General features: G+C 48.7%; 3 protein-coding genes across 3 annotated transcripts; 2 read left to right on the forward strand and 1 right to left on the reverse strand.

Annotated features, from left to right (window-relative positions):
• Positions 1-5,838: 5,838 nt before the first annotated feature.
• LOC148220797 (uncharacterized) lies at positions 5,839-6,516 on the reverse strand. The gene has a single exon (XM_088181019.1). The coding sequence runs from the start codon at positions 6,514-6,516 to the stop codon at positions 5,839-5,841; it is 678 nt and encodes a 225-aa protein (XP_088037145.1).
• Positions 6,517-10,418: 3,902 nt separating this feature from the next.
• Positions 10,419-11,135, forward strand: LOC106863306 (uncharacterized). Its single transcript, XM_014892722.2, has one exon. It carries the CDS (start codon positions 10,419-10,421, stop codon positions 11,133-11,135), a length of 717 nt encoding a protein of 238 aa, XP_014748208.2.
• A 5,989-nt stretch (positions 11,136-17,124) lies between these two features.
• Positions 17,125-18,290, forward strand: LOC148220798 (uncharacterized). Its single transcript, XM_088154750.1, has 2 exons — positions 17,125-17,235; positions 17,718-18,290. The coding sequence occupies exons 1-2, from the start codon at positions 17,125-17,127 to the stop codon at positions 18,288-18,290; spliced, it is 684 nt and encodes a 227-aa protein (XP_088010876.1).
• Positions 18,291-27,172: the final 8,882 nt, after the last annotated feature.

Here is a 27,172-nt window from a genome sequence, read left to right on the forward strand (position 1 = left end):
CCTCTTTTGGGGAGACCAGAACATAACTTTGGGGACACCAAACCACCTCCATGGGGACACCAGGACATCACTTGGGGAGACCAAATCACCCTTTTGGGGACACCAAAACACCCTTTTGGGGACACCAAAACACGTCTTTGGGGACACCAAATGACCCTGTTGGTGGCTGTTTTTTAATTAATATCTCTTCTCTCCCGTGCAATTTCGGCTCCGAGGGTGGAGCTCAGTAAAATGAGGGCAGCACAAAAACCACCACGGGAATGGGCGACACGAGAGCTTTTACTGGACCAAATCTGGACACAGCCTGGTCTGAGAAGATAAAAATCCAAGAAATATCATCCCTTCCATGGAATTGATCCATAAGGACACCAATTTAGTGCAGTCAGGTGCCTTTAGCACAGATACTGAGCACAAAACTCACGTGGAAAATTGAATAAAAACCTTTTGCAAGATCACGAGGAAAAACTGAAGCACAACAAAAACCCGAGAGCAGCTGTGGCAAATTTACATTTCAGAGGGATTAAAACCGTTCCCGAACCTGGGCCGAATTTTTCTTTCTGGTTTTGAAATGAATTTAAGGGTGGGGATTTGGAAAACAGCACAAAAGTCCATTCCAAGCTGTCATTTCGACCTTACCCAAATTCCACCTCAAAGCACCGAGTGAAGGAGCCACTTAATCTGTTATTACAGATGAAATGGAATATTTTGGGTTCAGCCCAGGTGAATATTTATTTTTATTTTTCTTTTTTTTTTTTTTGCTGCGTATTGGAGAAGCCTGGGTGGGGCTGAGTTTGACTCAAGCCATTTTTGTTTTCTTTCCTCTTTCTAAACACGATGCCCAAATGTGCATTATTCACCCAAACTTCAAACCCTAATCCAGGTGCTCTCCTGAGGTTTCCCACCCTTTAAATCTGCTGCAACTCTCAATTCTCTGTCCTTGACTTGACCTTGATCGGAGACCGAAGCGGAGGAAAGAAATAACTTAAAACCAGACCTAAACACCGAGCACAAAACACCCCAAGCGGATTTAAATCTTCTAGCTTTGCATAAAACCAAAGCTTTGCATAAACAGAACAAAAACCACCCAAAGCACCTTCTCGACGTTTTTTGAGTCGTTCCCATCTCTCCTGCATAGGAAATCCAGGAATTTTGTGGTGTCCTCATCCACAGGCGACAGGAGGCTCTGCCTATCTCGGTATTTCTAAAACTCGTGTTTAAATTCCCACACCACCTCTGCCCAAAATCAGATAAAACCTGGAAGCTGCAAGGTCAGAACCGCCCCCGCAGGTGGAAGCTGCTGGCTGAGGTATTTTAAGGTTACCTAAAGGTTGTATCCATTAAATTTCCATAAAGGCACGGAATTAAATGCTTTTTAATATTATCTAGATTGCAAATAAGTTTTTAAACTCTGGTACCGCAGCGCTTCTGGATGAAAAAAATCAAAATTATTTTGATCATTCCATGAAAATAAACGCAATCGTTTCTGCACAATACGAATCGGAAAATTCAGCGCTGAGTTCCGTAAACATTTTTTTTTAAAATGAGACTCATTCGATTTTTTTTTATTCTTTTATGAAGAAGTTATATCAGAATCCAACTTACTCAGTTCGCCGAGGAGAAGCCAACAGGACCCGCTGGAAGCTCCCTGAGTCAGGAATGGTTTTTATATCCCCGGCTGGACCACCAGGCTGATGCAAGAAAATAACGTCATATTTGGACATTAGGTCCCATTACTCCCCAAACCAAATTTGAGGGGTAATTACAGTAATTGCTTTGCTTTGCTCAGTGTTTGTGTTGATTACCCTTTTCTCACCAGCACGTGACCGCCGTTGTTTGGCTCCGGATTCTTTCTCATTTCGCAGTTTTGAGGCTCAAATTCGTTGCTGCGGCTCTGCCGGGGTGAAAACCCGAGCTGAGCTCGGCTTTGTGGGAGCTCCCGAGCTTTGCAAGGCTCGTCCTTGCAGCTCCTCGACCCCGGGGATTTGTTTTCCTGGCCTGCAAGGACTCAGCTGAGCCTAACCCAGCATTAGCCGCGAGTGTTCCCGGCTTTGCTCCCAAACTTGCCGGGACGTGTTTTTGGGAATGCTTGGACTGGAGTGGCCCAGTCGGCTCCTGGAGCCACTCCCGGCCGAGCCCGCGGGGCCCTGGCTCCTCATTTGGTGTCCGAGAGCAGGATCCGACTCATCCCAAGTTCCAAACCTCCAGGAGTTCCACCTCAGCGTGAGGGAGAATTTCCTTCCACGGATGCGCTGCCCAGGGAGGGCGGAATTGGGATTGTCCCTCTCCGGAGTCATCCCAAACCCTTGTGGACGCGTCCCTGGGTCACCTGCCCTTGGACAGGTGAATTCCAACCCCAAATCCTGGGATTTTGGGATATAAAACAGGAGCCCCGGTTTAGCACAAAACTCCTCCTCTGCCACGAAATCCGTGCCCGGGAAGAAATCGGAAGCGGGAAAGTCCCTTTTGGGAAAAGTGGGATGGTCAGAGGCATCCTGGTATGGAATAAATCACTCCGTGCCCAGTTCCTTTCCCCGTGGTTTTGGTCACCAGAAAAATGTGGGAGTGCGGAGGAGTGTGGGAAACTTGGGATGAAGGGGAGAGAAGCCACCAAAGAAAATAAATCCCCGTTTAACGTGGAAAACCAGGGGGGAAAAATGATTTGTTTAAGGTCACTCAGGACAACTTTGGCTCCAGAGTTACAGCCCCAGTTTGTGCTGGGGTGAAGCAGAAATTCGTGGCATGCTGAGAGCTCAACCCCCGAGGTGAGACAAACCGGATCCCCACATTTAAATCCCTAAATATGTCCTGATTTGGGAAGGTGAGTGTTGGGCCAAGTGGATTGAAATGGTATCATTAGGATAACAAACACAGGGGCTGGCTTTTAATCCCAAAGAACCAGAGGGATCCGAATTCCCGAGGTGTTTCTCGCCTCCTGACTCAGGGAAATCACGTGGGAGGCTCTGACACATTTCTTTGGAAGGGACGCTATGATTCAATCCTGCTTTAATGAACGCAGCCTGTCATTAACTTCAGAGAGCCACGGCGCTTTGCATGGGTAAAACATGAGTGGGTGTTTGCAAAACCATCCCCGAGCATTTCCTCACAACATTCCCCAAAACCAGTGCTTCTGCCCAGGGGAGCCTCTGGAATCGCTCTGCTTCCAGGAGGGAACGGAGAGCGAGGAGGTCGTGACGAGAAAATAAACCAAAAATGAGCCCAGGAAATGTCGGGGGTGCTCGGGAACACCTGGTTTGGGGTGGCAGGTCCCGGGATTGTGGTGTCAACCTGATCCGGGGGCTCCTCAGCTGAGTTTGGCACAAAATTCCGGAGATGGGGAAGGTGGGACAGGATGTTGAGAGAGGATTTTAAAGGAATCGCAGGAACGGGATGGTTTGGGTGGGAAAGGATCTTAAAAATTCCCTCATTTCACCTCCTGCCATGGGAAGGGAGATTCCCACAATCCCCGGGTGCTCCAGCCTGGCCTTGGGGTCTTCCAGGGATGGGGAATGCATGGAATAACCCCTGCCAGAGCCTCCATACACTCCCAGGGAGGAATTTATCCCCAAAATCCCCTCTGAACCCCCTCCCTGTCTGTCTGAACCCATTCCTCCTTGTCCTGGCCCTCCATCCCTTGGGAATTGTCTCTCCCCGTGTTCCTCGGGGCCCCTTCAGCTCCTGCGAGGTCACCCCAAAGCTTCTGGAGGCTGAACAATCCCGGCTGTCCCAGCCTTTCCTCCCAGCCTTTCCTCCATCCCTCGGATCCCATCCTGGAGCCTCCCCTGGGCTCTCTCCAGCAGCTCCAGCTCCTCCCCGGGCTGGGATCCAGGATCAGGATTGGGATCAGGATCGGGATCAGGATCAGGATTGGGATCAAGATTGGGTTCAGGATTGGGATCAGGATCGGGATCAGGATCGGGATCAGGATCAGGACCAGGATCCAGGATCGGGATCAGGATCGGGATCAGGATCAGGATCCAGGATCAGGATCCAGGATCAGGATCCAGGATCAGGATCCAGGATCAGGATTCAGGATCAGGATCCGGGATAAGGATCAGGATCCGGGATCAGGATTCAGGATCAGGATCCAGGATCAGGATCCAGGATCAGGATCAGGATCAGGATCCAGGATCAGGATCCAGGATCAGGATCCAGGATCAGGATCAATCGGATCTGTCAGGGCCTGTTTTTATCAGAGCAGCCCAACCCAGGAACCTCTGGCAGCTTCGGAAAAATTTGTAGACGCTGGAATTCCTTCCCAGCTCCTTTCAGCAGTGCCAGGAGGATTCCTCCTCCTCCTCCTCCTCCTCCTCCTCCTCCTCTCTCCTTAACGGCAGCAGCCTCCTGCAGCTTTTATCCCGATTTTGTCTCTCTCGGGGACATTCCCAGCTCCAGGTCCTCATCCCTTGCCAGGTCCCAGCCCCAGGAATTCCTCAGGAATCCCCCTTGGAAGTAAAAGGGCACCGGGAAGAGCCTCCCTGCCCTTCCTGGCAGGAATTCCCTTCCCCAGAGCAGCTCCAGAGGGAGCTTTTGGACCAGCCCGACTTTCACAGGCAGGAATGAGTTTGTCCTCCTGCAGGTTTTTTTATTTATTTACCTGGATAAAGTCGGGGATGAGGAATTGGTTGTACAATCCCAGTTGGAAAAGGATTTCGGGCTTCAAGCTGGTGAAGGGACAAAAGGTGTTGTGAGCAGGAAATAGAAATAAAGATGAATTATTCGAGAAGTTTGGGATGGGAAAGGGTCTGGAGAGGTCTGGAGAAAAGGGAGATCCAGGGGGAATTTCTGGCTCTGCCAGGGAAAATTTGGGATCTGATGGCAGGGAATGGGAACAGGACAAGAGCTGTGCCAGGGTGGGAAATTTGGGAAAATTCCTCTTGGAAAGGGAGCCAGGCCCAGGGAGGTTTGGAGTGGCCACCCCTGGAGGTGTCCGAGGAATTCCTGCTCTGGAATTCCGGGTGGGGATTGGGCACAGCTCGGACTTGGCGACCTTGGATTTCTGTTCCAACCTCAGTGATCCTGGGATTCTTCAAAACCATCCTTGAGCAATGCCATGGCCGTAAAAAAAAAAAATTATTTGGGAATTCATCTGTATTATTTTTATCTCTCTATTTTTTTTTCCCCTCTCTGATTCCCATTCAGGCCTCACACAGACATTTCCAGAGGCAGCAGAGTCGCCCAAACAGATCCAGCAGGATGGGACAAGTTTTCCTGGAAAAGTCTTTTCCTGCCAGTTGAGAGGCTCAGGGAGGACTGAGCCAAATATTCCGTGATTCCTCAGGAAAAATCTCAATCCAGGGGCCTCCAGGTGAAAAATATTTCTGCTGCAAATCCAAACTGGAATTTTGTGTTCCCGTTTCCGAGGCAAGCCTGCCTAAAACCAGCTCCTATTTCTAGGAACGCTCAGCGAATTTATTCCCTTTTCCTCTGATTCCAAGAGGAAATAATGAAGGATGTGGCCCAAAATTTGTTGCCCCTGCCTCGTGAAGGGGCTTGGTTCTCATCCAGGTGTCGACAATCCTCCCAAATTCCTGAAGCCTCCAATCCTCCCAAAAATTCCTGGACACTCCAATCCTCCCAAATTCCCGGATGAGGCAAAAAAAGACGAGGTGGGAAAAGGAGTTACAAGGAAAAAGAAAAAAAGCCCAACGAGGGGAATTTGAATGCGAGAGAACTTTAATGCCAGGGAAGGGTCGGGGGCAGGGTCACACGCAGGGGGCACAAAGGACGATCCCCAGGGCTTTGGGAAGCGATGCAGATCCACCAAGGCCGGAGAAGGCGATTCCTTGCACGTCCCTGGCTCGCAGCTGCCCCGGGAGCTGAGCCCAGCCCGGCGCTGCCTCAGAAATAAAAGAAGCCGCAGTTTCCTCCTGCCAACCTCCTGGAGCTGGAGCTGCCCCCTCCATAGGAGCCCCCGGAGCCGAAGGAGCCGCCCCCAAAGGAGCTGCCCCCGCCGCAGGAGCCCCCGAAGCCCCCGCCCGAGGAGCCGAAGGTTCTTCTGCTCCCGAAGGATCTGCTCCCCCCATAGGAGCCCCCGGAGCCGAAGGATCGGCCCCCTCCAAAGGATCCGCGCCCATAGGAGCCCCCAATTCCCCCATAGGAGCTGCCGCCCCCATAGGAGCCCCCAATTCCCCCATAGGAGCTGCCGCCCCCATAGGAGCCCCCAATTCCCCCCGTGGATCCTCCTCCATAGGAGCCCCCCACGGAACCGCCCCCGGAGGATCCCCCAATTCCCCCCGTGGAGCTGCCGCCCCCTCCATAGGGCCCCCCGATGGCGCCCCCGGATCCCGAAGATCCCATGGCCCCCGACGGGAAGGAGGTGCCCACGATGCTCTCCTGGGGGCAGGAGCTGAGGATGGGCCCCGGGAAGGTGATGACCACGGGAGGAGGGTAGACCACGGCCCGCGAGTCCCCGCACGAGGTGACACAGGGCTGGCTCCAGGCGTCCGCGTAGGGCTGGGGACACGACACCTCGCACGGGGACGAGCAGCCGCTGCTCAGCATCGCTCCTGAAGACATTTTTTTGGGGGGGGATGGAACGGCGATCTGAAATCAAATCAGAGTTGAAATTCCCAAAATTCCAGAGGGAACAGAAATCCCGCTCTGGTGCCTTCCATCAGCAGGAAAAATGGGGGAAAGAAAAGTTTAGAAAGATTCCTGAAAACATCAACTGTGATAGAAAAGGAACTACAGCAAAGGAGTAAAATGAAAATATTCAAGGGGAAGACATTTTTTTTGGGATGGACGGCAACCTGAAATCAAATCAGAGCTGAAATTCCCAAAATTCCAGAGGGAACAGAAATCTCGCTCTGGTGCCTTCCATGAGCAGGGAAAAAGGAGCGTTTGGGAAGAGTCAGGCTCGTCCCTTTTCTGCAATTTTCTGCCGTGAATTCTGCTGCTTCCCAAAGGGGTTCCTGCTGCCCTGGCAGTGCTGGGAATCCTGGAGAGCAAAGCCACACTCCAGGGCCCTTTGGGATCTGCTCATCCCCTGGAGTTTGCTGGACCATAAAATAAAATTGTGGCGGTCACCAACAACCTTGAATTGGAAAATTCGAGGAATTTTCTTGGGAATTTCCAGTCCTGTCATTGATCCCGTGCCTACAAAGGCAGGCACGGATGGGATTTTGGATTTTAAAGCCTGGAAAAGTCAAATGGAATTGCTGGGCACCACTGGCCCTGCAGGAGAGCGAACCCTCCGTGGAAAACCCTCCTGGAGGCATCTTTTGGGATGGGGAGGAACCTGAAGCAGGGGGGATAAATCCTAACTACAATTCCCAAAATTCCAGATGGAAAAAAAAAATCCTCCTCTGGTGCCTCCCACGAGCAGGAAAAAAAAAAAAAAAAAGGAGGAAAATAAGAATTTAGAAATATTCTTGAAAAACACCTTTTGGCAAGGAGAGAAAAGCCAGAAAATATTTTCCCGCGTTCACTCAGAGGGCAAAGAAAATCCAACTCACCGGGTGTGGAGAAGTGGAGACGAGGAGCAGATGTGGATGGCTCTGCAGAATTCCAAGAGCTCTTTTATACTTTTCCCGACCCCCCAGTGGGACGGGAGTCGAGCTTTGTGCAAGAGCTTCCCACGCGTTACCAAACCGTGTTTTGCTGGCTGGATTATTTCATTAATTGTCCTAATTGTTCTCCTAAGTGACGTGATAAATTCATTAATAATCCCAAGTCACGTTCCAAGCACTGCACCCCTTGGCTCCGAGCCCGTTTTTTTCTCCACATTCCGACCCCCACGGAGTCACCTCGGAGCTCGTGTTGTCCCTGAGCCTCGCTGGAATTGAAGCTGGAGTGGGTTTGGGTCCACTTGAGGGGATTTATTGATTAATAAATAGGTTCCGTGCACAATATTTCACTTTCCACACCAAAAATCCGGATTTTTTGGGGGGAGCTGATGGAGATGCTCCCTCTTCCCAGAGCTGCCAGAACGGGAGAACCAGCGGCAAGAACTCGGGATTTTTTTTTTTTTTTTCATGTAAATCGATATTTCCCAACCCAAGTGGAGGAACCCAGAAAGTTTCACGTTAATTGAGGAGTCAAGGAGGAATTGCTGACTGGCAGAGCTGTCAAACCCAGGGATGTCACCGGGGCCTGACGGGGCTTGTTCGGGTTCTGTCGCAAGATCTTTAACCCCGATATCGGCTCCTCGTGTTCTGTTTTCCTGTCGGGTCTGGAAACACCAGAAATGTGGGGGTAGGAGTTATATAATCACCGGTAAGAAATTTTTGTCGTGATAGAAATGTGAAAAAAGGGGATGGTCACAGGATTTCAGGGTTGTTGAGGTTGGGAAAGAGCTCCAAGGTGGTGGAGTCCAACCTGGGACCGATCCCCACCTGGTCACCCAGACCAATGTCCAGGTGTTCCTTGGACACCTCCAGGGAGCCCTTTCCAAGAAAAACAGGGTGAAATTCCAGCTCCAAACTGGAGTCGCTTGTCTCCCACAGCTCTGACTGAGAACCAAATCTCAAATTTCAAATCTCAAATTTCAAATCTCAAATCTCAAATCTCAAATCTCAAATCTCAAATCTCAAATCTCAAATCTCAAATCTCGAATCTCAAATCTCGAATTTTGAATCCCAAATCTCAAACCTTCGAGATTTCAAATCTCGAATCTCTTCATTTGACCTTGGTTTAGAACCAAAACCCTCCCAGTCTGGGGTTTGTGTGAGATCTTTGCCTGTGACAATCCCCCCTAAAATATCCATCACATCTAAAACTCTCCTGATGTTTCTGGAGATTGATAAAGGGAATTTTTCTTGGTGATCTCTTCATGCATTTCTGCCTTTCACCAAATGAGGTTTAAACCCGGGAATTCTGCTGAAAAAAATAATCCTGGCCAGTCTTTAGATGCTTTTATTTTGTTTCAGATGGAATCAGCTTCATGCACTCAAAAATATTTAAATTTTTTCCTCCAGTGATGCCTCCTGAACATGTCAGGAATATTGCAGCTGTCCCAAGAGGGGACAAAAGGAGAATTAGGATAATTAAGGTGACAAAAGGGGAATTAGGATAATTAGAGTGACCAAAGGAGAATTACAATAATTAAATGCTCTCACACAGGGCTTCGTTGGATGACAACGAGCATCCAAGGAATTAATTTAAGTCCTTTTTAACCAGTTCCTTAGGTTAAACAGGGATAAAAGATGACCCTTCCCATCCGAGGATTTATAAAGACAAAAATCTGTATTATTTTCCCAATTCTGGATTTCCAGGGAATCTTCTGCACGACAGAAAATATTTCCCCAGACGAAGCCAAACCAATTTTTGCACTTGCTGAGGGAATTCCCGATCCTTCACAATTCCCAAGTCAAACCAGGTCAGGAAATGGCAGCACTCACAAAATCATCAAAAAAATAATTAAAGATTAAAGGGAGACAGAGGGTGTGTGCATGTATTGGCTGATGAGGAGTTGATTTACTAATCATTAGCACTTATCAAAGCAATTATTACAATTAGAAGGCGCTTATACAGCAGAAAAGTGTCTCTGGGGATGTCCCAAAGTTGTGTTGCGTGTCCTGGGTGCCATCAGGGAGGGTATAAAAACCGGGATTTTCCTGCAGCTTTTCCAGCACCTTCTCCTCAGTCCGGTATTCCCTGCGAGCCCGGTGAGTTCTCTGCCTCTAATTCCATTTTTATTAACTGGGATGCTGCTGTCGGTGCTGAACTGGGGAATAATTCCATGTCAGAGCTCTGAAATGATCAGGAACAGGGACCTGGGGTTCTTTTCCAAGCCCAAATTATTCCATTTTATCAATTCTGTCCCTTGGGCAGGGAAGTTCATTGTGGCTGGGGATGGTTTGGGGAGATTTAGATCTCACAATATGAAGTTGTGCTGTTCCAAACCACAAAGGGAGAGCGTCAATTAAACCCTGATTGTTTGATGGGGAGGTTACAAATTAACTACCCCGAGCTTGGCTTTTATTCAGGATGGAGGGAAATGAGCGATCTCGTATTTAGAGAGCAATAATTCCTTCAACCAGGAAATTCCAGATTTTACCACACAGGTGATGGTGTAAAGGCCTGGATCTCCCTGAATATTTTCATTTCACTCCTTTGCTGCCGTTCCCTTTCTAGCACAGAAGATGTTTTCTAAACTTTCCTTTCCCTCATTTTTCCTGCTCATGGAAGGCACCAGAGCGGGATTTCTGTTCCCTCTGGAATTTTGGGAATTCGCAGCTCTGATTTGATTTCAGGTTGCCGTCCATCCCCAAAAAAATGTCTTCTCCCTGAATATTTTCATTTTACTCCTTTGCTGTAGTTCTCGCTCTATCACAGTGATGTTTTCGGGAATCTTTCTAAACTTTCCCCCATTTTTCCTGCTGATGGAAACCAGAGCGGGATTTCTGTTCCCTCTGGAATTTTGGGAATTCGCAGCTCTGATTTGATTTCAGATCGCCGTTCCACCCCCCCCCAAAAAAATGTCTTCAGGAGCGATGCTGAGCAGCGGCTGCTCGTCCCCGTGCGAGGTGTCGTGTCCCCAGCCCTACGCGGACGCCTGGAGCCAGCCCTGTGTCACCTCGTGCGGGGACTCGCGGGCCGTGGTCTACCCTCCTCCCGTGGTCATCACCTTCCCGGGGCCCATCCTCAGCTCCTGCCCCCAGGAGAGCATCGTGGGCACCTCCTTCCCGTCGGGGGCCATGGGATCTTCGGGATCCGGGGGCGCCATCGGGGGGCCCTATGGAGGGGGCGGCAGCTCCACGGGGGGAATTGGGGGATCCTCCGGGGGCGGTTCCGTGGGGGGCTCCTATGGAGGAGGATCCACGGGGGGAATTGGGGGCTCCTATGGGGGCGGCAGCTCCTATGGGGGAATTGGGGGCTCCTATGGGGGCGGCAGCTCCTATGGGGGAATTGGGGGCTCCTATGGGGGCGGCAGCTCCTATGGGGGAATTGGGGGCTCCTCCGGGCGCGGATCCTTTGGAGGGGGCCGATCCTTCGGCTCCGGGGGCTCCTATGGGGGGAGCAGATCCTTCGGGAGCAGAAGAACCTTCGGCTCCTCGGGCGGGGGCTTCGGGGGCTCCTGCGGCGGGGGCAGCTCCTTTGGGGGCGGCTCCTTCGGCTCCGGGGGCTCCTATGGAGGGGGCAGCTCCAGCTCCAGGAGGTTGGCAGGAGGAAACTGCGGCTTCTTTTATTTCTGAGGCAGCGCCGGGCTGGGCTCAGCTCCCGGGGCAGCTGCGAGCCAGGGACGTGCAAGGAATCGCCTTCTCCGGCCTTGGTGGATCTGCATCGCTTCCCAAAGCCCTGGGGATCGTCCTTTGTGCCCCCTGCGTGTGACCCTGCCCCCGACCCTTCCCTGGCATTAAAGTTCTCTCGCATTCAAATTCCCCTCGTTGGGCTTTTTTTCTTTTTCCTTGTAACTCCTTTTCCCACCTCGTCTTTTTTTGCCTCATCCAGGAATTTGGGAGGATTGGAGTGTCCAGGAATTTTTGGGAGGATTGGAGGCTCCAGGAATTTGGGAGGATTGGGGGCTCCAGGAATTTGGGAGGATTGGGGGCTCCAGGAATTTGGGAGGATTGGAGTCTCCAAAAATTTGGGAGGATTGGAGGGTCCAGGAATTTGGGAGGATTGGAGGCTCCAGGAATTTGGGAGGATTGGGGGCTCCAAAAATTTGGGAGGATTGGAGGGTCCAGGAATTTGGGAGGATTGGAGGCTCCAGGAATTTGGGAGGATTGGGGGCTCCAAAAATTTGGGAGGATTGAGGGCTTCAGGAATTTGGGAGGAATGGAGGCTCTTGTGTGCAAATCAGGCCCCTTCATGAGAGGGGAGGACAACAAATTTCCCACCATCAATTTTTTAAATATTTCAAAATTAAATCCCTTTTAGATCCCTATTTTTGCCTCACGTTTTCTTTTCCACTTTTTCCTCTACAAATCCTTCTGTTGGAAACCACTTTGCCCCGAACCAGCTGAAATTCTCCCGTCTTAAATCCTGGAGTGATTTCCAGGCCACTTTAACGGGAATTTGGAGCTCTGGTTTCACCCTCTGACACATTCCGGGATTTGCTGAGCTGGAATTTTGTGGGATTTTTCCTCCTCTCTCCAGAGCTTCGCCACGATTGCAAACAAATGATCCAATTGTTTTCCAATTGAGCCTGTTCCTTCAGCCCCATTAAGGTTTTGCTGGGAGCTGATTAATTTATTGCGTGCCATCATTAAATTAATCGCAGATTAAAATTCCTAAACCTCTTTAGGTACACGGAGAATTTAAGCAACTTTAGTCGTGTGTCATCTAATTTTCTGTTTATCTCCAGAGCTGTCAATTAAATTTTTTAAAATCTATTTTCAGCTTAAACAGCGAGTGAAAAAAATTCGATTTTCCAAGCAGGAATCTCTCATACAGACAACTTCCTTTTCCTGATATTTCCCATATTCCGGTTCACCCTTCCTGATTTCATAAATATTAAGGATTCTATAGTTCAATATAAAATATTAAAAATATTTTTAATTTTTTTTTTTTTTGGGGGGGGGAAGGAAGGGGGTGTTCCTGCTTTTTCCTGCTGTTTTTTCCAAAGGAGTTAAGCCGGGTTTTAGGTCACTTTCGGCTCATCTTTAGACCCGGGGCTCTCTCTGTGTTGCCATCCCGACGATAACGACGGAAAACAACAGAACCGGGCGGGATTTGTGCTCTTGTGTCACTCGTCCCTTGGGAAATCCTCTCTTGCACAGCCCGGTGACATCTGGCTGTCATATAAAACCTTTGATGATGCCACAGCCGCCAGAAATTTCTCCACATCTCGAAGCATTTTGGCACTGCGAGCTCGGAGTGACGGCTCAGAAAATCAAGGAGAGTTGGTGTTGTTTTTTTTTTTTTTTTGGAGGTTTTCCTTTGGTTCCAGTCCCCAGTTCTCTGATTTTTATCTTGGTTTGAGTTTGTTAATACTCCTGAAAACCTGCTGGGGTTTCCTAAACCTCGGAGCTCTGCAGGGAATCAAGATAATTCCTAAAAACCGGTTCTAAATACGGCGGTGGGATGGATGGAGCTGGGCTCTGCTCCCAGGGAACGGCCTCGAGCTGGGTCAGGGTGGGAAATTTGGGAAAAATCCCTCCTGGAAAAGGGAAAAGGCTTCGGAAGGGGCTGCCCAGGGAGGTTTGGGGTGGCCACCCCTGGAGGGGTCCGAGGAATTCCTGGACGTGGCCACTGCTCTGGTGGGAGGCGGAGATGGACCAAAAATTGGACTCGATGACCTCGGAGATCTTTTCCAGCCTCAAGGATTGGATTTTACCGATCCCAGGAACGGGCAGAATCCTTGAGGAGGGAGGAGCTGAGAGAAACCAGGGTGTAAAATAAAAAAAAAACACCATTTTGACTTTCCAGCCTTCAGCCAAACACATCCCACCCCTCACTCGCTCGCCCTTGCAGCTCAGAGTTGTCACCTTTGTGTCCCCCCACAGAACGACCCAACTCCTTGGCGCTGAAATTTCGGATGTTTCATCCCACCCCTCGCTTTCACAACCCCAATTACTTAAACAATTACCGCCCAATTATCATAAACCCGTGATTGCTGCTCTGCTGAACCAGCTCGAGGCAGAAGAAAGGACGGGACCGAAACGGCGCCGCGGAGAAAAGGAAACCCCAGCAAAACGTGATGATGCAGGAGGATTTTTAATAGGATTTGAACACACTACGGGGTGACACCAAACAGCCACTCCTCCCTTCAGCTCCGCTGTCCAAGAGGAATCCACCCTTCGTTCTTCTCCTCTCAGGGCTGCGCTGACAAACTCGGTGCCAGGCCTTTCAAGCTGTTCTTTTCTTTTTTTTTTTGTTTTTTTATTCCTTCTCTTGGCGCAGTGGAAGGAAGGAGGTGGCACGGAAAGGTGATTATCAGAGGCTGCTAATTAAAGATGAAGGGGAAATGCAGGGCCCAGTTCCCAGAGTTCCTGAGCGAGGGAGGCTCCCGTTGATGCTTTTTTTTAATTTTTTTTTCTCCGAAAAGCCGATCCCAGCCGCGGATCTGGAGGATTTCTCTCCCGGGCCCGCCGATCTTCATCTTCCTCAGTATCCCAGGCGGGATCCGCGGCTGCTGCTGCTGTAAAACCTCCTGAGGTAGCAGCCCCCCGGGGAGGAACCCCCACATCCAGAGGAGCCCCCCTTCCCTGACACGCCCCCAGAAGAGCTCCCACATCCATAGGAGCCCCCAGACCCATAGGAACCCCCAGACCCATAGGAGCCCCCAGACCCATAGGAGCCCCCAGACCCATAGGAGCCCCCAGACCCATAGGAACCCCCAATTCTTGCCAGGCCACCAGAGTAGCCCCCCATCCCTGAAGAGGGCTGGGGCATGGAGGATGCCACGATGCTTTCCTGGGGGCAGGAGCTCAGGATGGGGCCGGGGAAGGTGATCCAGACGGGAGGGGCATAGACCAGGGCTGTGGAGTCGCCACAGGAGGCCACGCAGGGGCCGAGGCCTCTGCTGTAGGCACAGGGCTCAGGACACGCCACCTCGCAGCCGGGCAGGCACCGGGAGCTGATGCAGTTCATGGTTCTCTGGGTTGGAGAAGGAGCTGGGGGAAAAAAAAAAGAAAAAAAAAAAAAAAAAAAAAAAAAAAAGTGGAGTCAGGGAATGTCGCACGGCACGGGATATCCCTGAGGATGGAAAAGAAATCCGAGAGGATCGAGTCCCACATGGGACCAATCCCCACTTGGAAATCCAGAATTCCAGGAATTACTTGGACATCTCCAGGGATATCCCTGAGATTCTTGTGTTTCCTGCTCATGGGATATCCCTGAGGCTGGAAAAGAAATCCGAGAGGATCGAGTCCCACATGGGACCAATCCCCAGCTGGAAACCCAGAATTCCAGGAATTCCTCAGATATCTCCAGGGATATCCCTGAGATTCTTGTGTTTCCTGCTCACGGGATATCCCTGAGGTTGGAAAAGAAATCCGAGAGGATCGAGTCGAGGATGGGATCAATCCCCACCTGGACACCCAGAATTCCAGGAATTCCTCCTCAGACACCCCCAGGGATATCCCTGAGATTGGAAAAGAGCTCTGAGAGGATCGAGTCCAGGATGGGATCAATCCCCACCTGGACACCCAGAATTCCAGGAATTCCTCACACACATCCAGGGGTGCTCACTCCAATCCCTTGGCCAGCCCTTTCCAGAAGGGATTTTCCCAAATTTTGCACCTGAGCCTCCCCTGGCCCAGCTCGAGGCCGTTCCCTCTTGTCCTGTCCCATTCCCTGGGATCAGATCCCAAATCCCGAAATTCCCCCTGGATCTCCCTTTTCTCCAGGCTGAGCCCTCCCCCCCCCCCCCAGATCCCTCAGGATTTTCCAGACCCTTCTCCAGCTGCTCCGAGGCCTCAATGACCTCCCTGAGCCAGGGGACCCAGAAGTGGGCAGGGGATCGAGGTGTGGCTTCACCTCCTCCCTCAAATCCTCCTGTCCTGGGAGGATTCTCCCTCCATTTCTCCCTCCCCTGTGGAAGACACCTCGGACTCGTTTTTTAGGTAAATTTAAGCGTCTCAAGCTTTGAAAGCCACCAGAAAAATTCAAGCAACTCCCAAAAATTCTACCTTTAAAGATCAAACCGATTTCTTCCGAGAGGCTGCAGCGAGATTCCAAAGAAAAGCGGGATTTCACTGCCACATCTCCCGGCTCAAACCCCCAAAATCAAGGAACGAGTCCTTGTTTCAATCTGTGGCTACAGAGAATGAGAGAGAGAGCAAAGATCACCTTAAAATCCAACTCACCTGGAGTAGCAGGAGAAGTCAGGAGAAGGTTTGATGAGACTCCTGAGATGTTCCTGCTTTTATACCTCCTTGGAGGCAGCTCCTGGGGTTTGAAGCATCCCATAAAAATCTCTCACCCTTACCAAATTCTGATTTATTTTTTTTTTTTTCCCCCTGTGTGACTCCTCTAACGCCTGTAATTATTTTCATAGTTTCCAATTAGCAAATCAACCCTCGACATATACAATCTGAGTCTCATATCATAAATTTGGCTTTTTCATTGTGTGGGAATTTTACAGCCCCGTTCCTGTGCAATATCCCGGGGCTGACTGGATTTACAATGGAACCTGACCCCTGCCTGTTATTTTTTTATTAATGATTTAAGCGATGCCTGGACAGATCAACGCTGCAAGTCTGCACTAAAGAACTGGCTTGGGTTGATGATGAGATAATTTTTGAAGGTCAAACCCATCTGTGAAGAATTCCAGGAGGAATTTCATCATGGAAAAGGCGCTCAGCCTTCGGAAGGGGCTGACCAGGGGGGGTTTGGAGTCGCTGGAGGTGTCCGAGGAACAACTGGACATTGGTGTGGGTGGCCGGGGGGTGATGGGTCAAATGTTGGGCTTGATGACCTTGGAGGGCTTTTCCAAGACAATTCCAAGGTTGCAGGTTTAGGATCCACCTCGGAGCACAAAGCCCTGGTGACATCTTGGGCCGTGCCCTCGCACTGGCACCGGTGACATCCCGGGGACAACGCTGAGCTCAGCATCCCCAAATTGAGTTTGGATTGAAATTACTCAGAGGTTTCAGGGCTCAGCATCCCCAAATTGAGTTTGGATTGAAATTACTCAGAGGTTTCAGGGCTCAGCATCCCCAAATTGAGTTTTGATTGAAGTTACTCAGAGGTTTCAGGGCTCAGCATCCTCAAAATGAGTTTTGATTGAAATTACTCAGAGGTTTCAGGGCTCAGTATCAAAGCGAGTTTTGATTAAAATTACTCAGAGGTTTCAGGGCTTAGAGGTCGTCGCGTGTCCCTTCAGCCCCTCCGGATTGTGGTTTTTTTTTTCATCCCCTCCATCCCTGGATGCAGGAAGGGTTGAAAAGAGCCCTGACCCCCCCTACCCGAGGTCGGATGATTCCTTTTGGGAGGGATTGGACCCAAATCTGAGGCTTACACCCCAATTGTTGGAGTGACATGAGGGGGAGCCACCTTCCTGCCAGTCACTGGAGGAAAATAAACACAGGGATCAACTCCTGTTTCCTTTGGAACCAGGACGATGCCGAAAGGATTTTTTTCGCCGTGAAGTTTGAGACAAAAGGAGACTTTTGGGTGTTTGGGTTTGTGTCACTCAAAGCAGGGCTGGAAATGATCAGTGATTACGAGCTGAAATGGAAACAATGGCGAGGCTTAAGAGGATCTTTTTCTTTGTAAGTGACAAGAATTTGGTAAATGATGGGTGACGTCGCATCTTCCTTATTGTCTAAAAATGGGATAAAAGGGGAGAGACCTCAGAAATCTCCCATTCCTGCAGCTCCACTGATTTATTCCCTGCAAGACAGCCAGGTGAGTCTGACTTCATTGTGCTCCTCAGAATTTTAAAATTTCTCCTTTTTTATCTTGCAAAATCCCGGCAGTTCTAGAAAGGCTGAGGGAGAGAAGAGTGGATTTAGAAAAGTTGTGGGAAAGGGAAGAGCAGAGCAAGGAAGATTTTCCTCTGGGACTTTCTGAAGGCAACTCTTCCTTGGAAAGGGAATTAACGGGACTTTTCTGGGCAAGGAATTGTTTAAGGGTCAGGATGTTCAACCCCACAGAAAAGGGGAAGATTTTTGGTTGTTTTTTTTTTTTTTTTTGAGGGAGATTCAGAAGAAAAAAAAGATGTGGTGGTAGGAAAGGAAGAACAGGTCAGGAAGGAAGGAAACAGCAGGAAAAAACAGAGATCTGTGAGGGGAGAGTTAAACTGGGAGCAGCTGGAGAAGGACAAAGCACAACTGGTCCATACTGGGAACCCGCGGCTGCTTCCTTGACCTGCACATTTCCTTTCCCAGCTTGAACGCGGCTCCCAAAGGATGATGTTGAACGTGGGCCCCGAGTGCCAGCCAGGCTGCGAGGTGACCTGTCCCCAGCCCTGTGCCTACAGCAGGAGCCTGGAGCCCTGCGTCTCCTCCTGCGGAGATTCCAGGGCCGTGGTGTTCCCTCCTCCCGTCGTCCTCACCTTCCCGGGCCCCACCCTCAGCACCTGCGCCCAGGAGAGCGTTGTGGGAGCGTCCCAACCCGTGGTTTTTGGTGCTCCAAACGTCTCCGATGAGTCCTATGGGGTGGGGGGCTCCTTTGGGCTTGGGGGTGGCTCCTTTGGACCCGGAGGCTCCTTTGGCTACGGAGGCTCCTTTGGCTACGGAGGCTCCTCGGGCATCGCCTTTGGGCGTGGGGGCTCCTTTGGCTCTGGGATGCAGAATTCCCGTGGGTCCTGTGGCTATGGGAGCGTGCTGGGAGCCAAGGGCTCTTTTGGGTCTGGGGGTGCCTTTGGTCACGGGGGATCCCTGGGGACGGGGGGCTCCGTTTACGGCCGGAGGTCCCGCGGCAGCCGCGGGTCCTGCCTGGGGAGCTGGGGCTCATCCTAAAGGACCAACAAAGCTGGAAGATGAAAACCCAGGACACGGATCCACGGCCGGGCCTGGAATTCTGAGGCTGTTCCCTGAAAAACCAGACCCACATCTCCTCCTGTTGTGCCTCGTGTCTCCCGTGGGATGATTGGTGTCTGTCCTGGAACTCTTTAATTAATCTCGTCCTTTCTGGTGGGGTGGAAATGCTTCAGAATTCCCGGTGGAATCCTGTGAATTTCTTTCTGGAAGGGCTCCGGCTTTACCTTGTGTGAAGTGGCTTTTGTCACTCACGGGGGTGGCTCGGTTGCCCTTGGACCACCAGTGAATTTCTCTGTTTGATTCTATTTCGTTTACTTCAAGCCCTAATAAAAATCTTTCCGGATCGCATCGGCAGCTTCCTGGTTTTCCTTTCCACAGAATCCCAGGATCATTTAGGCTGGAAAAGACCTCCAAGGTCATCAAGTCCAACCTTTGATCCCCACAAAATGAGGTCACCCCTAAATATCCCAATCCACCATTACCCTGGCTCCAGGTTTTAACTGGTTTTAACTGGGAGCTGCCCCAGTCCCTCCCCGGCTTTTTCCAAACTATTGGAAATTATTCTCTGTTTATTTATTGGATAATGTGGAACGGATCAGAAAGGGAAAATAGTTTACTGAGGAATTTCAGGCTAATTATATTTGCATTAAAGCGGAATTAATTCCCCTCTGACGAGGATTAATTGCTGCATGAGGATTCCTTTCCTTCAGACCGGTTTGTAACTGAAACTGTGATGAAACAAAAGCCAGAACCCGGGGCTGTGATGCAACAGGGCTTTAATACAAACAAAAAGTGGGATGAGGCAGTGCAGAGGCAAAGAACAGAATCTCCATGTCAGAATTCATTCCCAGTTCAGCATTCCCAGTTCAGCATTCCCGGTTCAGCCTGGACTGCAGTCCAGCACTCATTCCAGAACATTCTTTTTCCAGCCAGCCACTTTCACAGCCAAGTCCATGACTGGTTTGACTCTTCGGGGTTCAGGGAGTACAAAACACAACAGGAGCGAGGGACAAAGGGAGGGAAGGAACATCGAGATCCTAAGCCTTGGATAAAGCACAACGAGATCCAAACAACCCCGGCTCCGACCGCGTCAGCTGGAGCGGAGACCGCTTGGAATTCCTAGCTGTCAACTACTACTTTGCATCCTATTTTTAATTTTTTTTTTTTTCCTTTTGGACATCCCTCAGCTTTAAAGGGTTAAAAAGGCCCGTAGTTCCCGTAGCGATACCTGTAGTACCCTCGGGAAGAATAGGGATAATAATTCCTACCGTAGCCGGAGAAGTAGGAGCTGCGGTAGAGGCTCGCCAGCCGCGACATCCCACCCCCGCAGGAGGAGCCCCCTCCCATTCCCCCGCAGGAGCCCCCCGACCCCATCCCGTGGGAGCCGCCTCCCCCGCAGGAGGAGCCCATTCCTCCCCCTCCAGATCCCCATCCCGATCCCATCCCTCCTCCTCCCGATCCCATCCCTCCTCCTCCCGATCCCATCCCTCCACCTCCGGATCCCCATCCCGATCCCATTCCTCCACCTCCAGACCCCATCCCACCCCCTCCAGACCCCCATCCCGATCCCATCCCTCCACCTCCGGACCCCATCCCACCCCCTCCAGACCCCATCCCACCCCCTCCAGACCCCATTCCCCCGCCGATTTCGGGGATGGACGAGCCGACGATGCTCTCCGTGGGGCAGGAGCTGATGATGGGCCCCGGGAATGTCACGACCACGGGTGGGGCGTAGACGATGGCTCGGGAATCGCCGCAGGCGGTGATGCAAGGCTCGCTGCAGGCATCCACGTAGGGCTGGCTACAGGTCACCTCGCAAGGCGAAGCACAGCGGGCACTGAGCAGTTGCCCGTAGGACGACATCGTTCCCAATCCGACCTAGAACGAGGAAAAGATCCCAGCCCGGTGAAGGCACGGCCGGAGGGTTGGGAGGATGGGGAAGAATTCCTCGGTTCTGGCGTTTTCTGGGTGTTTGAGTCTTTAATCGCCGCTTTTTAGAGGTGAAAAATGTTTCTCCGTGAGAGAGAAATGTGTTTTGTCCCTAAATTCTTAGGGATGTGGCTGAGATATCCGGTGGGAAATGGGAGGTGTATGGGAGATGATTCCCTTTGGGGTTTGCTGGAAAAGGGAATCCCAAATGGGAATGGGGATTTGGGTGGGTGCTGTTTGGATGGACAGGTGCAGATGTGTGGGATTAAATCATCTGAATAAATGAGTTTGTGGTTAAAAAAAAAAAAAATCAAAATAATCATTTTTTAAAAGATCATTTCTAGGGCACAATCCTCTTTTCCATAAATTGCACCAATCAAGGGAGATGAATTGTGGGGAAACGTTTCCAGTTCTGTCCCCTCTCCTCTCTAGTGCCCCATGGAATTACAGAATGCACCTTAAAGATCCAGTTCTGACCCCTGCCATGGGCAGGGACATTTTCCACAGACCCCAAACCCCGTCCAGCCTGGCCTTGGACAATTCCAGGGATGGGGCAGCCACGGCTTCTCTGGGAATTCCATCCCAGGACCTCCCCAGGCTCACAGGGAAGGAATTATCCCTAAAATCCCATCTAAACCTGCTGCCCATCAGCGTGAGCACATTCCCCCTTTTCCTGGTGCTCCATCCCTTGGAAATTTTCTCCCCATGTTGATTTTGGATCCTTCAGGTCCTGGAAGGCCACAGTTGGGTCACCCCAAAGTTTTTCTGTATTTTTGTCCTGTCTCTCTGGGAAGAACCTCCCCATCCTTCTCCCACATCATTCCCTTCCCTGCTCCTTTTGGGAATCCATCCCACCCAGCTCACGAGTTTGGAGTGACCCTTTCCCTGCTCAATTCCTAAAAATCCCTCCCACCACCATCATTTTTCCACCTCCCATTCCTTTCCCCGCTTTTATCCACCTTAATCCCAAACTCCACTTCCCACGCAAAACTCGGAGAACAAACTCTACCCTCATTTAAGGATAGGACATAAAACCTCTGATCAAAGCTCCCCATAAACCAAATTGCTCCTAATTAAGAGCTGATTCAGTTAAATCTGACTTACCCAGTCAGCGAGGAGAGCGAGTCAGCAGAGGCAGCTCCAGGGCCGCCAGGCAGGAGCACTTTTATATCCTGTCATGGAGAAAGGAAATTGGGAGCCACCTTGACGCAACCCCCTTGTGAAATGGAATGTTTTCCCTGCTCCTGCCTCCCCTTGTCGCAACTGTTTTGATAACGCCTTAGGATTAGGAGATAATTCCCAGTCCCACACAGGTGCTTCACCCTTCCCGGGCCTTTGTTGGAAATCTCTCCATCAGCCAAGCTTTTTCTTTTTTTTTATTTAAGATTGTCCCCAGAATGTTCGTTTTGTCTGTCTGTGGTGGCTTTGTGTGGGTTTTTATGGAATTTCTGACTTGGGATAGAAATCCCCAGGCCTACACAGGGAGCTGCAGGTGCTTCACCCTTCCCAGGCCTTTGTTGGAAATCTCTCCATCAGCCAAGCTTTTTCTTTTTTTTTATTTAAGATATTCCCCAAAATGTTCGTTTTGTCTGTCCATAGTAACTTTGTGTGGGTTTTTATGGAATTTCTGACTTGGGACATAAATCCCCAGGCCCACACAGGATTTGGGATAATCCCCGGGCCTACACAGGGAGCTGCAGGTGCTTCACCATTCCTGGGACATTTTTGGGAATTCCACCATCAACCAAGGAGAATTTTCCCTAAAATATTAATTTCACCTGTCTGTGGTCACTTTGTGTGGGTTTTTATGGAATTTCTGACTTGGGATATAAATCCCCAGGCCCACATGAGGTTTGGGATAATCCCCAGGCCTACACAGGGAGCTGCAGGTGCTTCACCTTTCTTGGGCCTTTGTTGGAAATCTCTCCATCAGCCAAAGATTTTCTTTTTTTTATTTAAGATTTTCCCCAAAATGTTCGTTTTGTCTGTCTGTGGTCACTTTGTGTGTGTTTTTATGGAATTTCTGACTTGGGACATAAATCCCCAGGCCCACATGAGGTTTGGGATAATCCCCGGGCCTACACAGGGTGTCCCAAGTGCTTCACATTTCTTGGGCCTTTTTTGGGAATTCCACCATCAACCAAGGAGGATTTTCCCTAAAATATTAATTTCACCTGTCTGTGGTCACTTTGTGTTCACCCTGTGAGATTTTATGGAATTTCTGATTTGGGACATAAATCCCCAGGCCCACACGGAGTGCCCCAGGTGTTTCACTTTTCTTGGGACATTTTTGGGAATTCCACCATCAAATGAGGGGGATTTTTCCATAAAAAAAGTGGATTTTCCCCTAAAATTTTCGCTTTGTGGTCTCTTTGTGTTCACTCCACGGGTTTTTAGGGAATTTCTGTACTTGGAGCTGTCCTTTGGGCAGATAATTTCCTTTTCACATTCCAAGTAGGAAGTTTGAGGTACCAAAGCAATTCCTGGACAAGAATTCCATCAGAAATTCAGCAAAAAAAAAAAAAAAAGGATTTATATTTTATAAAAAAATAGGATTTTATATTTTATCAGGAATTTTATCAATTCTTCATCTCATCATCATCACCTGAAATCCAGACCCACAAACTCAGCTCAAATAAATCCCCAAGGCTGAAAAATGCTGATAATGTGATTTCCACTCCCACATTTTCATTAAAAAAAACCTCTTCCTTCTCAGTTGTGGTGAACTGTTAAAACGAAAGGAAAACACGAAGCCAAAGCACCAAATAAATTATTTTATTTACATTTCATGGCTCTGGAATCAATCTAATGAGCAGAGGAGACACACGAGCAGCACAGAACAGTCTGACTCATTTAATTTGTGGCAATTAAAAGCACCCATTAATTACAGTGATTGACAGCTGAGGCAATTCCAGGAGTTACCAAACCCAATATTTGAGAAAAGTCCATAAGAACCTCGTCCCATTGTCTTGGAGGTTTTTTCAATGGAGAGAAAATTGGTTTAAAGCATAAAAAAAGCCCAAAAATCGCCAAGGTTTGGTTTCTGGAACTGGGAAGCTTTAATGGGATTTTTTTTCTTTTGTGGAATTTCCCAGCCCTGATATTCCACAGAGATCCTTCCAAAAAAAAAAAATAAAATAAAATAAAATCAGCTGCCAAATGCAAAGCCCTGGCACAAGCTCAAAGCTCATTTCACAAGTCCTGAACTTGCCTCAGATCAAAGAGTTCCTTAAAGAGATAAGAGAAGGAGATAAACTCCCTTCCCAGCTGGAAGAGAAATCCCTCTGGAAATTGAAATTAAAGTAAACAAACAAAAAAAAAAATAAAATCAGGAATTTTGGCTTTTTCTGCAAAGGGTTTGCTTGGGGGAAAAAAAAAAAAAAAATAAGAACCTAAAGTACTTTTTTACATTAAAAAAAAAAAATAAATTTTAAAGAGCAACAATTTGTGCAGGGGAGCTCCAGACTCACCTCCAACCAACCAACCAACTCCAGAGATTTATCCAGAAGATTCCTCACCCTGTTTTTTTCCTGGCACGCCGATGTCGATGCTGTTGTTGTTGTTGTTGTTGTTGTTGATGTTGTTGTTGTTGTTGTCGTGGCTGGTAAATTGATTTTCTGGCTTTAGGAATTCCAGGGCTCTGCTCTGATCTTTCCCGGCTGCTTTGCATACGGAGATGAAATCAGAGGAAGCTGCTGCAGCTGCTTTGCTCTTCCCTATAATTTTCCAAATTGGGCTCCGAGGCCGCTTGGCAGAGAGGAAATCGTCGGTGTCATTACCCCGGATCGGGGCAGAACATCTCAACCTTCATTTTTTTTTTTTTTTTTTTTTTCCCCCCCCTGATTTTATCGCAGCAATTCCAGGCTCCAGGAAGGGAACGACCAAAAACGCCCAGGGCAGGAAAATAAACAGGTTTTTTTTAAAAAAAATAAAGTAAAATAAAATAAATAAATAGAATAGAATAAAAATAAAATAAAATAAAATAAAATAAATAAATAGAATAGAATAAAAATAAAATAAAATAAATAAATAGAATAGAATAAAAATAAAAATAAAATAAAATTAAATTAAATTAAATTAAATAAATAAATAGAACAGAATATAATAAAAATAAATAAATAAATAAATAGAATAAAATAAAATAAATAAATAGAATAGAATAGAATAGAATAAAAATAAAATAAAATAAAATAAAATAAAATAATTAAGAACTGGATCCTGGTATCTCAGTTTTGGAGCAGTTCCTGAGGTGGCGCCTGGAATCCGATTTCCAAATAAAGGGATGGTGATTTTTGGGGGGTGGTTTTTTTCATTAGATGATTGTGAGATTGAAGGGGAAATATGGGATTAAATTAAATCAAATCACCACCAACTGCTCGTTAATTATTTGCGTTTTCAATGCCCTTTTCTTGCTCAGATCAGAGCAGGGTGTCAGTTCTGTTCATTTCTGTCCATTTCTACTCATTTATGTTAATTTATGTTAATTTTGGTCCATTTTTGTCAATTTCTGACAATTTATTTCCATTTATGTCCATTTCTGATGTGATTCCCTCTGCTCGACCCCATTAAAAAAATCAAATTTTTGGCAACCTCCCATTTCCTACTGGAAATCTCAGTCTCATCCCTAAGAATTTAAGGACAAAACACATTTTTATTTGGATTTCCTCTCTCCTGGAGAGGTCTGGGGACATTTTTTTAACCTCCAGCACCACGAAAGGCAGCAATTAAATTAAATTAAATTAGAATTAAACACCCAAATAACCCCGGAACTGAGGAATTCTTCCCCACCACCCAATGAGATTTGCTGGGAATAATCATGGCACCCCGATTTCCTGGGAATCTTTCATCTTGGGAAACAAAAACGCACCTAATGGTCTTTAATTCCCCGGATAAAACTCTTGGGAAATGTGGAATTTCAGCCCCCAGGGGGTGAAACTTGGAGTGCCTGGGTGGAATTTGGGTCTGTCCTAAAAGTTGGGCCAGGTGTCCCTCTGGGGCCACCACCCAAACGACTTCTCCAGGTCAGGGTCACCTCCAGGATCTTGGAATTTCCCAAGGTGGAAGAGAATTCCAAGGACCGAGAGTTTGATTGGGTTGGGGGTTTTTTAAAATTATTTTTGAGGTCGTGGCTCAGCTGGAGCCCCCAGGATTGGGCAAGGCTGGAGAAGGAGCTGTGATAAGCTCAGCCCAACCCCAAATTCCCAAAAAATTGAGGAGATTTTTGACCTTCATTGAAGAGCTGGAGCAGCTGGAAAAGGGGATGGAGAATCCTGAGGGAGGCTCAGGCTGGAGAAAAGGAAGATCCAGGGGGAATTTTGGGATCTGATCCCAGGGAATGGGGACAGGACAAGAGGGAACAACCTCGAGCTGTGCCAGGGTGGAAAATTTGGGAAAATTCCTCCTAGAAAAGAGAAAAAGCCTTGGAAGGGGCTGCCCAGGGAGGTTTGGAGTTCTGGAGGTGTCCAAGGAATCCTTGGAATTCTGGGTGCACAGGTGAGAACGGGGCTCCATGACCTTGGAATTCTGTCCCAGCCTCCGGGATTTTGGGATTTTGGAGAGCTGCAGGATCTGCCCCTCGGGCAGGTGGGCGCTCCTGGCTGAAGTTTGGGGTTATTTGGGGCATGGGAGAAGTTCCACCCTTGGTAATAATTAATTTTAATTCTTCATTAACGCCTGTGGAATGAGCCAACGCCAGGGAGCGAATTCCCATTCCTGTATCGCCCCATGGCTCACCCAGGCGTGGTGCTAAGATCCAATTTAATCACCCATTAATGAGAAAGATATTAATTAAATCTTCATTTGCCTTCGTTGCCTCATTAAAGCTGCTCGTCTCAGCAAGAAAATCTGGCAGCCTCCTCTGAGATCCTTCAAGGATTAAACCCCGGAGACGGCAGCACAAAATCCTGTAAAATGAATTTAGAGTTGGATTCAAGGAGGGAAAAGGAAATTTTCCCAGGGAAAAAAAAAGTTTTGTTTTCCAGAGGAAATTTTTTTTGTTGTTTCAGTTGTGATTATTTGTACAGCATTGATTAGTCCAGCTCAACAAGGCCAAAGGTTCAGCTTGAATAAAAGTCTGTTGGAAATTCCAGTGCTCTCCTCACTGCTGGATTTGAGGAGGAATTGTGGTTATGGAAAAAGAGGAATGGATTCAGGCTGAAAAAGGGGAAAATTGAGGTTGGGTTTAGGGCAGGAATTGTTCCCTCTGGAATGGATTTCAAGAGAAGCTTTGGCTGCCCCATCCCCAGAATTGTCCAAATCCAGGTTGGAACATCCTGGGATAACGCAAATTTTTTTTTTTTAATAAAACGATTTTAAAGGACCTTCCCAACTCAAACCATTCCACGATTTTAGGTTTCTTCACCCTGAAAAGGGATTGAAGGAGGAAAAGCAGCCCCATCCCTTCCCCTGGGCCAAGCCTTGATCTCCCTGACCTCATCCCGAATTTTGCTGCCTTGCAATATTGGGAATGTAATGACAGGTTATTGGGAATAACCGGATTAATACCTGGGTGTGCCCCAGCCTCAGATCCTCCCCTGGATGGAGAATCCTCGCGCAGGTTGGGTCACTCCTGGGCGCCAGTTTTCCCCTAATAAAGGAGAATTTTACCGGGTCAGGAAGGGGGGGAAAGGGAAAGGAGGAGGAGGAGTTGTGGGATGGGAAATGGGAATGAGGGATCCGGATCATCCTGGAGGTTCCTCCCATCCCAAACCATCCCGGCATTCCCTGAAAATCAGAAGAAAAGGAACAGCCGAGCTCCCCCTGCCATAAAAAAATATGGGAATTCTGGGAGAGAAAAAGGTGGGAGGGGTTTGTGGGAAAAGGAGGGAAAAAAGGCAAATTGGCAGAAAAATCCAGGATTTCCTCATGCACCCTCGGTTGCAATTCAAAGCAGTAGTAGTAATAATAATAATAATAATAATAATAATAATAAT

Source organism: Sturnus vulgaris, chromosome 31, assembly GCF_052056855.1.
Source record: "Sturnus vulgaris isolate bStuVul1 chromosome 31, bStuVul1.hap1, whole genome shotgun sequence".
Taxonomy (NCBI): domain Eukaryota; kingdom Metazoa; phylum Chordata; class Aves; order Passeriformes; family Sturnidae; genus Sturnus; species Sturnus vulgaris.